At 37.1% G+C, this 14,681-nt stretch overlaps 1 protein-coding gene across 25 annotated transcripts in view; it reads left to right on the top strand.

Moving 5' to 3' along the window:
• lrrfip2 (leucine rich repeat (in FLII) interacting protein 2) overlaps positions 1 to 14,681 on the top strand; it is a 121,644-nt gene that overhangs the window by 70,778 nt on the left and 36,185 nt on the right. For 15 of the 25 annotated variants that reach the window (XM_073052356.1, XM_073052337.1, XM_073052207.1 and 12 more), the window contains 6 exons: positions 3,586 to 3,717; positions 3,872 to 3,943; positions 9,338 to 9,508; positions 10,098 to 10,190; positions 11,090 to 11,182; positions 11,614 to 11,706. In XM_073052356.1, the coding sequence (XP_072908457.1) occupies positions 3,586 to 3,717; positions 3,872 to 3,943; positions 9,338 to 9,508; positions 10,098 to 10,190; positions 11,090 to 11,182; positions 11,614 to 11,706 (654 nt within the window). The remainder of the gene's footprint in view (positions 1 to 3,585; positions 3,718 to 3,871; positions 3,944 to 9,337; positions 9,509 to 10,097; positions 10,191 to 11,089; positions 11,183 to 11,613; positions 11,707 to 14,681) is intronic. The other 10 variants (XM_073052347.1, XM_073052383.1, XM_073052241.1 and 7 more) reach the window with 5 other exon arrangements.

Below are 14,681 nucleotides of genomic sequence, written 5' to 3'. Positions count from 1 at the left end.
TTATCTTGGTCTCCACCTGTCACATACTTTTCCTTTGTTCTCTCCATCCCAGTCCTGTTCACATTTTTAAAACTTAATATTAGCAATGTCTACTAGATCTATGCATCTCATAATATTATAAACATCTATCTGGTCTCCCCTAAGCCACTCCTTCAGAGAAAACTACCTAGTTTGTCCAACCTCTCCTTAGAACTCATACTGTCCAATCAAGGCAGCATTCTGCTGAAGTTCTGCATCCTTTGCAAAGCTTCCACATCTTTCCTGTAATGGGATGACCAGAGGGTTTCTATTCAAGAAAACAAGATTAATTTGTCATAAAACATTGAATTATAATTTAAATTATTTTGAATTTTCTTGGCTATTTCTTGGCAGTTTAAAGGGTGAGGAAATCAGTTGAATTCTAGACAATCAGTTCTTATGACAATAATTGGAGAAAAATCTTTCACAGAAAAGAAATAATCTCCCAAGGCTCAAGTAATATGTAGATGGTGCTAATATAGAGGAGCAACACAAAATAAGAGATAAAGCAAGTGACTAAGGTGTCACTGGAGAAGCACTTTGGAACCAGACCATAATTAGATTAGTTTTTAAACTATTATGGGAGAAGAGGGGAATAGTTCACAAGTTAAATTTGGGCAGTCTAATTTTGATGATATGAGTCAGGAACTTGAAAAAGGAGATTGGGAGAGGCTGTTTGCAAGTAAAGGGATATCTTGGGAGTGGGAAGTTTTTAAAAGTGAGACAGGGAGTGTGTTCAGGACCAACATGTTCCTGTAAGAGTGAACAGCAACACTTGCACAATTTGTTGATGAAAGATTTTGAGGCTCATGAAAAAAGAGGAGGCATATATGTGGTTTCAGCAGCTGAGATCAAGGAATATAAGGACATTGGGGGTATGTTTCAGGGGGAAATCAGGAATGCAAAAAGAGAAAAATTAGGTGGATTTGGCAGATAATATAAAGGAGAGTCCTAAGGGGTTCTTTAAGTGTATTAAATACAAAAGCATAACTTGGGAGGAAAAAGGGCCCCTTATGGATTAACAAGTTTGTCTGTGCTAGTAACCACAGGAAATGGGTGATACCTTAAATGAATATTTCATGGAAACTATGGAATTCAGGGCAGAGAACATTGCTGTCTTGAAGGTCCCAGAAGGCCGGAGGGTGACTTAAGTGGTGTCTTTATTTAAGAAGGGCTGCAAAGGAAGCCAGGCAACCCAAAGTCAGTAAATCACTGATGGGAAAGTTGCTGGAAGGAATTCCGAGAGACAGGATCTAACTGCAGTTTGGAAAAGAAAGGGCTAGTTATTACTAGTCATTATGGCTTTGTGCATGGAAAATTGTCTGTCAAAAATCTGATGTTTTTTGAAGAGGTGACCACGAGTGTTGCTGAGGATGACATGGCAAGGTAAGGTCCAGTGCACTATGCTAGTCTGGAACGTTGCTGATGTGACCACTGCTACACAATAGGTATCAGTCCTGGATCTGCAGTTGTTCTTTATCTGTATTAATGATTTAGATGAAAAATTGGTGGTATTGTGGACTGTGAAAAAGGTTGCCACAGGATCTCGAACAGGATCTGGAAAAGTGGATCAAGGAATGGCAGATGGAATTTAATTTGGAGAAGTGGAAGGTGTTGTATTTTGGGAAGTTAAGCCAGGGCAGGGCTTGCACAGTGTTGTGCTGGCAGAATGTTGTAGAACAGGAAGACATAGAGATACAAGTGACACAGGTAAACTGGATGATGAAGGTGGTGTTTTCCATGCTTGCCCTGATCAGTCAGGGCATTAAGTACAAGAACTGGGGCATCATGTTACAACTGTATAAGATGTTGATGATCCTTAATTGCAAGTATTGTGTGCAATTCTGATTGCTAAGTTAGAAAACATATGTCATTAACCTTGAAAGGGTGTTTAAAAAAGATTCACAAGGATGTCATTGAAGTGGAGGGCTTGATTTATAAGTAGGACTGGATAGCTGGGGCTTTTCTCCCTGGAGCATAGGAGGCGGGGGGAGGGGTGGGTGGTGATGCAGCGATGCTTTTGTATTTATGGCAGGTATAGATTAGGTGAATGGTCACAGTCTTTAGCCTAGGATTGATGAGTCTGAAACTAGAGGGCATAGATTTAAGAGGGGGGAAATTTTAAAAGGGATGTGAAGGAAAACCCTTTTAACACAGAGGATGGTGGGTATGTGGACTAAGCTGCCAGAGGAAGTGGTAGAAGCTGGTACAATCACAACGTTTAAATGGCATTTAGACAGATACAGAACATGAAAAGGGAAAAATTAGTGGACTTATGGGCTAACTATTGGCAAATAGGGCTGAATCAGGTCGACAACTTCCTCCGCATGAACAATTTTTCCATGCTGTATGGCTTGCCTCATTATTGGATTTTTGTTGCAGACCATTCCTAGCAGTTTCTAATTGAGTGCAGGTTACTTTGAATGATAAGTAATCAATATTACCACTGATATGAGTAAAGCCATCGTAGGAAAAACCCTCTTAACCATTGTGCACATCTACATGAAACTGTTGTAGAAAAGTAGCATCCATCATCAAAGATCCTCACCACCCAGGTCATGTTCTCTTCTCACTGCTGCCATCAGGTTGAAGCTACAAGAGCCTCGGGACTCGCACCACCAGGTTCAAGAACAGTTACTATACCTCAACCAGGCTTTTGAACAAAAGGGGGTAACTGAACTCATCTATTGAGATGTTCCCACAACCAATGATTTAACTTTAAGGAATTTTTATATTGTTATTTCAGGCTCTGGTTATTTATTGCTATTGATTTATATTTGCAGTTTGTTGTCTTCTATGCTCTACTTGATCTTTCATTGATCCTGTTATAGTTACTATTCTATAGAGTTGCTGAGTATGCCCATAGGAAAAAGAATCTCAGGGTTGTGTGTAGTGACATTTATTTACTCTGATAATAAAATTTACTTTGAACTTTGCTACTGACTTTATATTACTTGAATGTATCTTCTACAATCCGGAATGATTTAACACCTTTTAAAATATTTCAGCATTTCAGACAATGCAGCACTGACTCAGTGGGCACTGAAACGCCAGCTCAGATTATATGTTAATTGTACCATAGTGCATTTTTATTGCTTGCTCTTATGGTCAAATTATGTCCATTGAGCCACAGATGGCATGACCACTGTCTGATTGCACCTAGAAAATCCTACTGAAAGAATGGGGTATAGCTTATCAGTTGATAAGAATTTTAGAATTCTCAATTTTATCTTCTACATGGGGCTGAGGAAGAAGGTAGCCCGTGGTCCTATTGTTTTCTCTCAAGAGTTAGGTCAAGAGTTCGCTCTACTTTGAGCAACTTTAAGATCTTGCACATACAATATGGCAGCTTTCAGTAATAAATAAAATATGTTTTTATCCATTTACATCATTCAGAATGATAACTAAAGATTAACCAATAGTCTGCAAGGTAAAATTTTGTTCTTTTTCCCCAGAATCTGCTCTATCAGTTGTCAAACAGTTAGGAAAAAAGTTCGGTGTTCCGATATTTTGCTCTTATTCTCTGGCAGCAAGTACCAACCATCTGTCTTTTTGTTCTTTTATTAGCCAGCATCACGAAATGCAGTTTCAGGATTGTCCGCAGCCACACTGTCCTCCCTTGGAGGAGCTTCCTCACGACGAGGCAGTGGGGAGATAAGTGGTATTCTGGATCCAGATGTTTCACTTAGTGAAATGCGGGTAAGGTCTATTGAACTTTCAATATGGCTGGAAATATTTAATTGTTTTCAAATGCTTCTGTCAATTTTAAGAATTCTTATACAATGTGGTTACTTAATGTTTTTGCACCCTCCCCCTCCTATTTATCCACTGGTTCATTCCATGTGTCCAACAGGATATCTATGAGCTTAAGGACCAGATACAAGATGTAGAGGGGCGATACATGCAGGGATTAAAAGAACTTAAGGTATCAGGGCCATGTCCCCAGCATGTTTTGTCTGTTTCCTCTGGCTGCCATAATGGGAATTTGTGCTACACTCTTTAACATGCAAGAGTAGAAATCCTCCAGCAGTTGACTAACTTTTTTTTGAATGATTGCTAGAGAATGTGGATTCTTAAGGCATGTGTTTTGTTTTTCCTAATGTAGACCTGTCAGCAGTTTATGTTAACATGTGCAGTATCAAAAATTTGTAAGTTGTATTAATGTTACAAAGCAACCAATGTGAAAAGGTAGCAGTTGGAATAAATTACAAGTGACCTATAAAAGTAGAAAGCAATTGTTTAATTCTTGATCTGTGATTTATTTTGGTTTCAGTTTCATTGATTTTTTACAGATATTCCTTGATTTATAAATATTTGATTAATTTTTGTTATAATTCCATTGACGCTTTAGTCTGTATTCTTTATATACAAATCTGAATTGCTACAATAAATGGCACACAGTTGGAGAAAGAAGGAAATGTGAAGATAAAGAGAAATTATTAATATCTGTAATAATAACTGGCAGCAGCCTACAATGTATTTCAGTTGTGCAGATCATAATGATTCTTTTTGGCACAACTACGTAAATACAGTTGAAGTCAGAAGTTTGCATACACTTAGGTTGAAGTCATTAAAACTCATTGTAACCACTCCACTGATTTCATATTAGCAAACTATAGTTTTGGCAAGACGTTGAGGATATCTACTTTGTGCATGGCATCAGTAACTGTTCCAACATTTGTTTACAGACAGTTTATTTCACTTTTAATTGACTATATCACAATTCCAGTGGGTCAGAAGTTTACATACAAAATCAAAAGAAATCAGCCAAGACCTCAGAAAAAAAATTGTAGACCTCCACAAGACTGGTTCATCCTTGGGAGCAATTTCCAAATGTCTGAAGGTACCATATTCATCTGTACAAACAATAATAAACACCATGGGACCACGCAGCAGTCATACTGCTCAGGAAGGAGGCACATTCTGTCTCCTAGAGATGAACGTACTTTGGTGCAAAAAGTGCAAATCAATTCCAGAACAACAGCAAAGTACCTTGTGAAGATGCTGGAGGAAACAGGAAGACAAGTATCTATATCCACAGTAAAACAGTCCTATATCGACATAACCTGAAAGGCTGCTTAGCAAGGAAGAAGCCACTGCTCCAAAACCACCATAAATAAGCCAGACTACAGTTTGCAAGTGCGCATAGGGACAAAGATCTTACTTTTTAGAGAAATGTCCTCTGGTCTGATGAAATAAAAAATGAACTGTTTGGCCATAATGACCATCGTTACGTTTGGAGGAAAAAGGGTAAGACTTGCAAGCCAAAGAACACCATCCCAACTGTGAAGCATGGGGGTGGCAACATCATGTTGTGGGGGTGCTTTGCTGCAGGAGGGACTGGTGCACTTCACAAAATAGATCATGAGGAAGGAAAATTATGTGGATATATTGAAGCAACATCTCAAGACATCAGCCAGGAAGTTAAAGCTCAGTCGCAAATGGGTCTTCCAAATGGACAATGACCCGAAACATACCTCCAAAGTTGTGGCAAAATTGCTTAAGGACAATAAAGTCAAGATATTGGAGTGGCCATCAAAAAGCCCTGACCTCAATCCGATAGAAAATTTGTGGACAGAACTGAAACAGCGTTTGCGAGCAAGGAGGCCTACAAACCTGACTCAGTTACACCAGTTCTGTCTGGAGGAATGGAACAAAATTCCAGCAACTTACTGTGAGAAGCTTGTGGAAGGCCACCCAAAACATTTGACCCAAGTTAAACAATTTAAAGGCAATGCTACCAAATACTAACAAAGTGTATGTAAACTTCTAACTCACTGGAATGTGATGAAAGAAATAAAAGCTAAAATACAGGTATTCCCTGAGTCACGAACGTCCGACTTACGGACAACTTGTACTTACGAACCGAGGAAGGAGAACGCCATCTGCCATTTTAAGTGGGATCCCGACGCCGTCCACCATTTTAAGTCGTTGCCGTTGACACTGTATTGAGTGTTTAACTTTGTATTTGGCTTAAAAATTTCTTAGTAAGATTCATCCTGACCCCGCCCCCCCCCCCCCCCCCCCACCCCCAGTGCTGGTCAGCTGGTGGCGCAATGAGATCAGTGCTGGGCTGGAGAATGGAGGTTTCCCAGTTCGATCCAGTGACAGACCACTTCCGTGCCAGGTTGATGTCGATCCAGTGACTCCTGTACCATCCGTGCCGGGTTGATATCGAGCTCGCAACCCGACCTCATAAAAAAAAAACCCATTGCCACCTCCAGTTTAAATTCCCACGTGGAATATTGTGGATGGTCAAATACCCAAACCCAGCACAGCCCCCACTTGTCCCATTCAGCCTGTCTCAGTGCGGTGGTCGTTAGGACCCATTGGACCTCGGGAGCCGGCGGAGCTCAGGACCCGCCGCCTGCAGTGTTTCTGTTCCATTGACGGTGTGCGGTGGTCCTTAAGACCCAGCGGACCTCGGGAACTGGCGGAGGTCGGGACCTGACGCCCGCAGTGTTTCTGTTCCATTGACGGGAAGCGATCGCGATTGAAAATAAAGTGGAAATAATAAAGCATTTGGAAAGAGGTGAAATGCCATTGGCCATTAGAAAAGCGTTAGGCTATAGTCGGTCAACGATCGGAGCAATTTTAAAGGATAACGGATAAAGTGAGAATAATGGAGCATGTGAAAAGCCCTGCTCCAATGAAAGCTACGATTATTACTAAGCAATGCAGTGGTTTAATTATTGGAATACATACGCTTCTTAAGTGTTTTATATGCATAGAAAAGTAAAATATATACTATATACTAAGACAAACGTTAGACTAACTGACGCTAAATAATACCGGATGTACTTGTCCGACTTATGTACAAATCCGACTTAAATACGGACTCAGGAACAGAACTAGTACGTAACCCGGGGACTGCCTGTAAATCATTCACTCTACTATTATTCTGACATTTCACATTCTTAAAATAAAGTAGTGATCCTAATTGACCTAAGACAGGAATGTTTTCTAGGATTAAATGTCAGGAATTGTGAAAAATTGAGTTTACATGTATTTGGCTAAGGTGTATGTAAACATCTGACCTCAACTGTATATCTATAGTCGAATTAACTTGCTGCTGGAGTAAAGGTTACCAACTTTCAAAATTATGTGTTACATGGCATTTCCAAACGTGGTCACATAAAGACCAATCCCAATTTTTTTGTGGTTGAAAACATGATAATGCAATTATTTTCTCATGCCACATTCACTCTCCCCAAATTGGCAAACCACTAGTAACATTTTGCTTCCCTGCTATTCAAGATCTGTGTTAAAAATTCAGATATTTGTGGTGATATTCTTTATACTTAATTTACATATTTAAAGTTTAGGTTTATTTACTGACATTCGTGAGCTCTGGGACCTACCTAGATATTTTATGTTGAAACAATATAAATATACATGTTTAATAAAATCTGAGAATGCAATCTATTCATAAATCAAGGAGTATCTCTTTTTTTGTAATTTATTATGTTTAGAATGTGTCTTGAATCAAAATAGTGTCCTAGTTTTCTGGAATATTCCTCAGAAAATTTCAGTTATCTTTTTGGGAAAGCATGGATATTGGAAATTTAAAGTCAAAATTTCATTTACCACTGGAAATGAAAGCTGTCTTAGACAGTTTTTATGGTTCTTCATCCTACAATTCTTGAAGCATTGTCACATGTGAATGCCTTTGTAAAACAAACATTCTAATCCTTTGAAATGCGTGGCTAAATAGTGTTTATTTTTGGCAAGGTGGAAGTGCTTTTATCTGGACTATGATGAGCTATTTGGAAAAGTCAGTAGTTTAATTAGAAGATAATGAAATGTCAATTAAAGGTGAAATTCATGTAAAAACTAATCAAAAATATTATCAGTTAATAAGCTTTACAAATTGGACTCTGAGAATGGAAAGGGGAACCTTATTAATTTATATGAATTTCAGTACCAGTCTTAAAACTGTTTCATCATAAAAAATGAAGGGACTGTGTTCAATCTAGTAATCTTTCACATGATTGCTTTTTATATAATAAATTTGTGTTGTGTAAAATATTATGTATTTTGCTTCTGCATGGCATGATTATTGGCAAGATATTTTATTTAACAAAGTTTCTTGCCTGTTAGAACAAAGATTTCTCATACTAAGTTGTTTGTTAGAAAACCTTACTAGTCTAAATGTATTACTTGTGACTAACCTATTATTACAGTAGTCTCTAAACCTGATTTATTACTATCCGCATTCTGCTTGTGTTTAATTTTTGACACCAAACTAGAAGAAGTTGATATTATCAGGTGTAGCAGATTTAATTAAATATGGGCAAGTGGCAAGTACTTTAGGGCTTGCCTGTAAGAGTAGCATAAAACAGAGGTAAAAGTGTCATGAATTTAAAGAAACCCCTGAAATGTAACCAGAAGCAAAGAACTGTTTGACTAAGCAAGTTGAGTTTGTATTCAACAAATTATTTTTCTTTGACTTACATTTTGAATTGTTTTTTAAACATGAAGGCATTTATGAATTTTTGAGGGGATATTCAGAAGATTGCCAGATTGACTTTTTCCTATCTCGAAGCTGCTTATTGGTAGCTGCCAAATTAAGCATTTAATAAGAATGAGGCAACATTTGGTAATTGAAGAATCATGTAACCTTTTAACCTACTATGTAGGCTGAGAAATTTCTCTATTAACAAACTTTCATTGGGACCAAATTACAATCATAGAACGTGGAGACTGAGGCGGGCTGTAAGGTTTACCAATGTGAATGTATTCTGCTGATAGTGAATATGACAAAATCCATTTTCAAAGCAGAAGTTTAATTTGAATGTTTCTTATCAGCCCGATTTATGTGGTCTTTTTGAAGAGCTGTTTTTAGTGTTCTGCAATTAAGATATACTGGCAATTTTGTTGAGTTGGCCTTTGGACTTGAGATCATTACAGGGGTGTTTCTAGTCATATTTTAAAGAGTAAAGGAAATTGCTACAATATTACTTTTGTCCCAAATAAAACCACTGTTCGAAATTATCAGCTGGTCAAGGCAGCATTTTGTGGAGAGAGAAGTAGAGTTAAACATTTCAGTTAAGTGATTCTTCCTGAAAGTCTATTGTTTCTCTTCAAGACATTAAATTATCATTTATGAAAGAAAAACAGTGGGAATAACTGGGAATTAATGCATGTTTATTGTTTTTCAAGATGAAGACCTGATAATCTAATTGACTATAATTGACATTCTTGTCTACCACAAAACTATCATGTTAGTTTACATGCATAGCTCCATGTACCTTTTGTTCACAGTCATTTCCAACATTATTAATGCTATTACTGAAACATGAATTATTTCAAATTGCAGGATTCCTTATCGGAAGTAGAAGAGAAATATAAAAAAGCAATGGTTTCCAATGCACAACTTGACAATGAGAAATCAAATCTTGTCTATCAAGTGGACACCCTAAAAGACGTTATTGAGGAGATGGAGGAGCAGATGGCAGAGCTATATAGAGAGAATGAGGAAAAATCCAAGGTAGTTGGTTATAAACTTATGAACCATTAACTGGGTGTTACTGTTGACTTTGCACTATATTGATCAGGAAGTGAGGGAAACTATTCTAATGTTACAACTATGGAATTGTTTTAATTGAAATTATTGTTACTCAGTTTTTTTTGTTGTTGAATGCATTGGTGTATCCTGCATGACATGGTCAAATGAGCATCAAAACCAGGCAAAAGCTTTGATTGTGATGCTTTGTGTCTTTGATACCAGGTTACCTTATTTCCAGGAGTAGAAAAAAAAAGGGAATTTCATTGGGCTAGATTTTGCACTATACACCAAAGTCTCATACAAGTAAATTTGTACATTCATGAGGTGAAAAGCTGGATGGGGCCCAGATCTGATGAGCTTTCATGAGCAATATACAAAATTGTACTCAAACACTTGCCTGATCAATTGGTAGTGTTCACTCTGGCACCAGGAAAGGGAAGTCACTTAAGGGAAGAAGTTGAAGACTGAGAGAAAAAAATGGACCTGTGATAACCTCGTTACCCACAGTATAAGAATATAAAATAGGAATAAATTTTAATTAAAACTATCATTTAAACTGTTTCTTTATTAGGAACTGGAACGACAGAAACATATGTGTAACGTGTCACAACATAAAATAGAAGAATTAAAAGAAGGTATTCGGCAAAGAGATGAACTGATAGAGGTAGGTGGAAGGTTAAGGACCATTCCTGTCAAAGGATATCTCCTGGATGTGAAAAACATTTGGACAATTATATTGATTATAATGGTGAATGGTATGGTTGTTGGAAATTTTACAGAAAGTGTTCTGGATTTTATTTGGAAGTAGAGCAATGTGGTATATTATATTTCTATTTCATCCTTGTTTTGTGATTGTTGTGAATTTGGAAACAGACCTTTGGTCCTCTGTGTTATATCTCTCAATGACTCTTAAATAAGTTTCAAATTAAGCTTTGTTCCCAGGATGAAAGTTGAAAGGCTGTGAAATCAGTTGACTATTCACCACATCATTGTGCCTGAGATGATTAGATTTGTTAAAACGTATATCAGCATTATTTTTATTGCTTTATAAGAATTAAATTTTTGAGCATTTCAGGGTGAAATGCCATGAATTTCAGTCTTGAATTTCAATACCTTAACTACTCTAAATTTTAGCAATAGAAATAAAAAGCTGATTGCACTCGATAGCTAATAACCAAAAAAACTGAGGTTTAGTAACAAAGTCTCCATTTTTGAGCAGTTTGAATAGGTTTAATCATGACTTGTCATCAGGACAGCTGTACAACATCTAAATTTTGTTTTGGAACTTCATTATTTTGTAACACTGGGGAAAAACGGAAATTTATTTCCCAACAATAACACTGCCTGCTTCGATGAGTGAGACTTTTAGTATCTTCTTTAGGTAGACTCTAAAGCAATGTGATGTTTAATGCAATCTGCTTCTTTTGTAATATACTAGCATTCACTTTCTGCAGATCCTCTTTGTTTCTATATCCTAGATTCATTTTGTCTCCCCTTTTTTCCCCCTTTTTTACTGTCATTTCTGTTGTTTACTTGCTCTGAATCTCCCCTCCTTGTCTATAGGAAAACAAGTGTCTACAACAGAGGGTGGACACCCTCATGAGGGAAGTGTTTGATCTGCAGGAAACTATCAACTGGAAAGACAAAAAAATTGGGGTAGGAGGCTAAAATGAACAGTGGGTTTGCAAATGCATGAGGTGTTTATTGGTCGGTAAATGTAAGGGTTTCTCTGACCAGTCACTATGATGAAGCATGCTATAGTTGTTAACAAGTTAAATAAAATAAAATCATACTTGTTACAAGTAGTTTTAATATAAATTTTCTGTAATTTGTTTTATTGGTTGATGTAGGTTTAGTAATTTTAAACATCTGAAAGCATGCTACAGATGCTGATAGTTGTGCAAGATGAAGAGGAATGATAAATATCACAAAATTTTAGTTGAGGATGAGAATTTTGATACTTCTGAACTTGATCCCATTCATTTTTTTGCTCCTTACCATTTCATCTGTTTTGTTTATATGTTGTAATTCACATTTCCTTCATCTTTCTGCTGTTTTCCTTATTCTGCTTGCTATCCTGTGATCAGGCTCTAGAGAGGCAGAAAGACTACTTTGACTGCATTAGGAATGAGCGTGATGAACTCAGAGATGAATTGACTGATCTGAGGGAAAGAACAAAGGTAGGAAATGTACATGGTTGAGGCCAAAGATTGATTTATTTTGGTTTGTGCTGAACATTTATTTTCAGTTGAAATTGGCAACTGAACATTAAATAGCATAATGTTAAAAGGTTTGATAAGCACCATTACTATTTGTAGTCAAAATTTCACTTCGGAGAGCAATTTCCTTAATGACACAATATCAGTCATTCTTAACATATAACTGTGTTTTTAAGGAAAGCAATTTAAAGTAATAGAAAATTCCTTTTCTGTTAATTCCAAGAGAGCAAGAATTGTTTACCTTGAATGAGAAAGCTTAATCTTTTTGATTGTTCCAGCGTGATTGATATTCACTATTTTTTAAATCAACTGTTCAGCGTGTGCTTTTTAGTGTTTGTTAGGTCCTTCTATAGAAAGTGGAGTTTGAAGGTTCATCTCTTTTGCATGGTACTTCACTTAACATGTTTTAAAAAAAATTTTTGTTCCTCATGTGAAACAGTATCTTCTTTTAGCAACAGGCAACTGAGCATTTTTCATGATTTAACTCCCAGTTTCCAAGGAGATTAGCCTGTAATTTATAGGTTTAATGATGGCAAAACTTTAATATTTCCTCCATAATTTTCTATATTAGGTCCTTTGTACTTGACCCACAAAGTCTCCCGATTTCATAATGCCATTTTTAAAATTGCTTACTGCTCTCCTCTATCTTTGTAATCTCATATTTTTATGGGGTTTCAAAAATGAACATTGTTGAAGATTTAATTATTTTAGTTTATTGAGCACTAAAATTTATTTTGGTCCTGTGTAACCATGAAAGAAGGTTTTTTTGACTCATTGAGCTTTCTGGCCCTCAGCGATCCTATTATTCCTGTTCCCTGGTTTGATTCCTTGTTGTGCATTTAACCATTGTGTTCTGACAGCTATGTCTCAAGTGACAGACTTTGGGAATTGTGATACTGAGGTTCTTCAGAAGTCAGGAATGAGGCAGAAAACTTATTAATTATGACCATTTATTAAATGTTACAGGAATGAAGAAGGAACAAAGCAAAAGAGACAAAGAACAAATAAGTCATGACCTTATGCAAAAATTAGCTCAGACTATAAAGATAAACAAAATTCAGTGATAACAATTAAACTCTGAAATAGCCAGATTCAAGTGGCATGACTCCTGCTAGAGAAAAACTACAAAGATTCTAGAAAAATATAGAATCTCCGATACAACAATTACTGGAAAATTCACTGAACTATTACATTTATATTGGTGATTATATTAAAATTCAAGCAAGCATAGGAAAGTTTAAACAAAGTTTATCTTTTTAAAGCAAAATGACAATTTTCACTATAATCCGGCACACCTTCACTGTAGCTTCCATTTCAGAGTTAGCTTAAAGCTGACCCCTATGGCTCTACTTTTCATTGTCTAATGTCGTGTTGCCTGGTTTTTGTGTAGAAAAGCTCTGCAAATGATTCCTCGTGGAGTCCAGTGATGGAATATGTTCCTGCAGTTCTGCAATACTTGTGCCGTATCAGTTTATGGAACATAGAACAGTACAGTACAGCAACAGGCTATTTGTCCCACAGTGCTATGCTGAACTAATTAAACCAATGATTGCTAATTACACTGATCTCTTCTGCCACGTGTGGCTCATATATCTCCATTCTCTACATATTCAAGTGCCTATCTAAAGGAGCCTCTTAAAACCCTCTGTCCATATCTGCCTCCACCACCACCTAAGGCAACGCATTCTAAGCAACCATCAAAAGAGATGTGTGGGGGGTGGTGAAGGAATAAAAACTTACCCCACACCTCGCTTTTGAACTCCCCTCTCACCTTAAATGCACACCCTCTAGTATTAAAATTTCAACCCAGGAAAAATCGATCAATGCCTCTCATAATATTATGAACTCCTATCAGGTCTTCCCTCAACCTCCTGCTGCTCCAGAGAAAGCAACGCTAGTTTGACTAACCTCTCCTGGCCTCTAATTCAGGCAATACCCTGATTCACCTCTTCTAAACCCTCTCCAAAGCCTCCACATTCTTCCTATAATGGGTGACCAGAATTGAATGCAGTACTGGCAGAAGAGCAGTATTTGCATTTGAAGGGAGAAAAATGGTTACAAAGCACCAAAACGAGTTTATTTAGTGATTTTTAATTGAAAATTCAAAAAAATTTGATTTAGGTCTTTAATGGTTTTTATTCATTTCTGAAACTAATGCTTTGAATATTTTTGCAAAACTTTAGCTATCTGAGCATTAGAAAGATTAAAGAGCATTTTCCCTTGACAGCAGCCAAGCCAAAGAGCATGTTAGAATGGATTGCTGAAGCTGTTACCTATATTTTCATGGGTATGGATTGTGCAAGCCATACCCCCATGATTATGGGCACTATGGTAATATACCAGTTAGTACAACACTATTACCACTCGGGGTATCAAGAGTTTGGAGTGCAATTCCAGTGCCGTCTGTAAAGAGTTTATTCGTTCTACCCGTGACTGCTCTGGTTTCCTTCCACAGTCCAAAGATTAATTAGCCATTGTAAATTGTCCTGTGATTAGGTTAATGTTAAATAGGTGGTTTGCTGGGCGGAACAGCTTGTTGATCCAGAAGGGCCTGTTCCACTGTGTCTCTAAACACATAAATAAATAATAAATTCATCCCTGGAAGTTGTTGACTCTATACAGGGCCTTCCCCTCTGAGGTTGTGTATGTTGACTTTGGAGATCTACACTAGGTAAGTATGGGGCTTTGTTGTATGTCAATGACCACCGCAGGTAATCTGTTGTTTGTGCCAAAACTGACATTGTTATGAAATCAGAAATTAAATTTTCTGTTAAAAGCTACAGAGATTTCAATGCAAGAGCTGTAGGTTTTTATCTTTAAGTGGACTGCAGCTTCTGGTGGTCACACATGTAGTTTGCAAGTAATATTTGAAAGTTATGTCATTGTGGTGACCTGTTCCTCTAGACTGAATCTTTCCAGTAATGCTCAAATGAGGA

Source organism: Hemitrygon akajei, chromosome 1 (assembly GCF_048418815.1).
Source record: "Hemitrygon akajei chromosome 1, sHemAka1.3, whole genome shotgun sequence".
Classification (NCBI taxonomy): domain Eukaryota; kingdom Metazoa; phylum Chordata; class Chondrichthyes; order Myliobatiformes; family Dasyatidae; genus Hemitrygon; species Hemitrygon akajei.
Note: the sequence above shows the minus strand (reverse complement) of the source record. Positions and strands in the feature narration are given on the sequence as shown.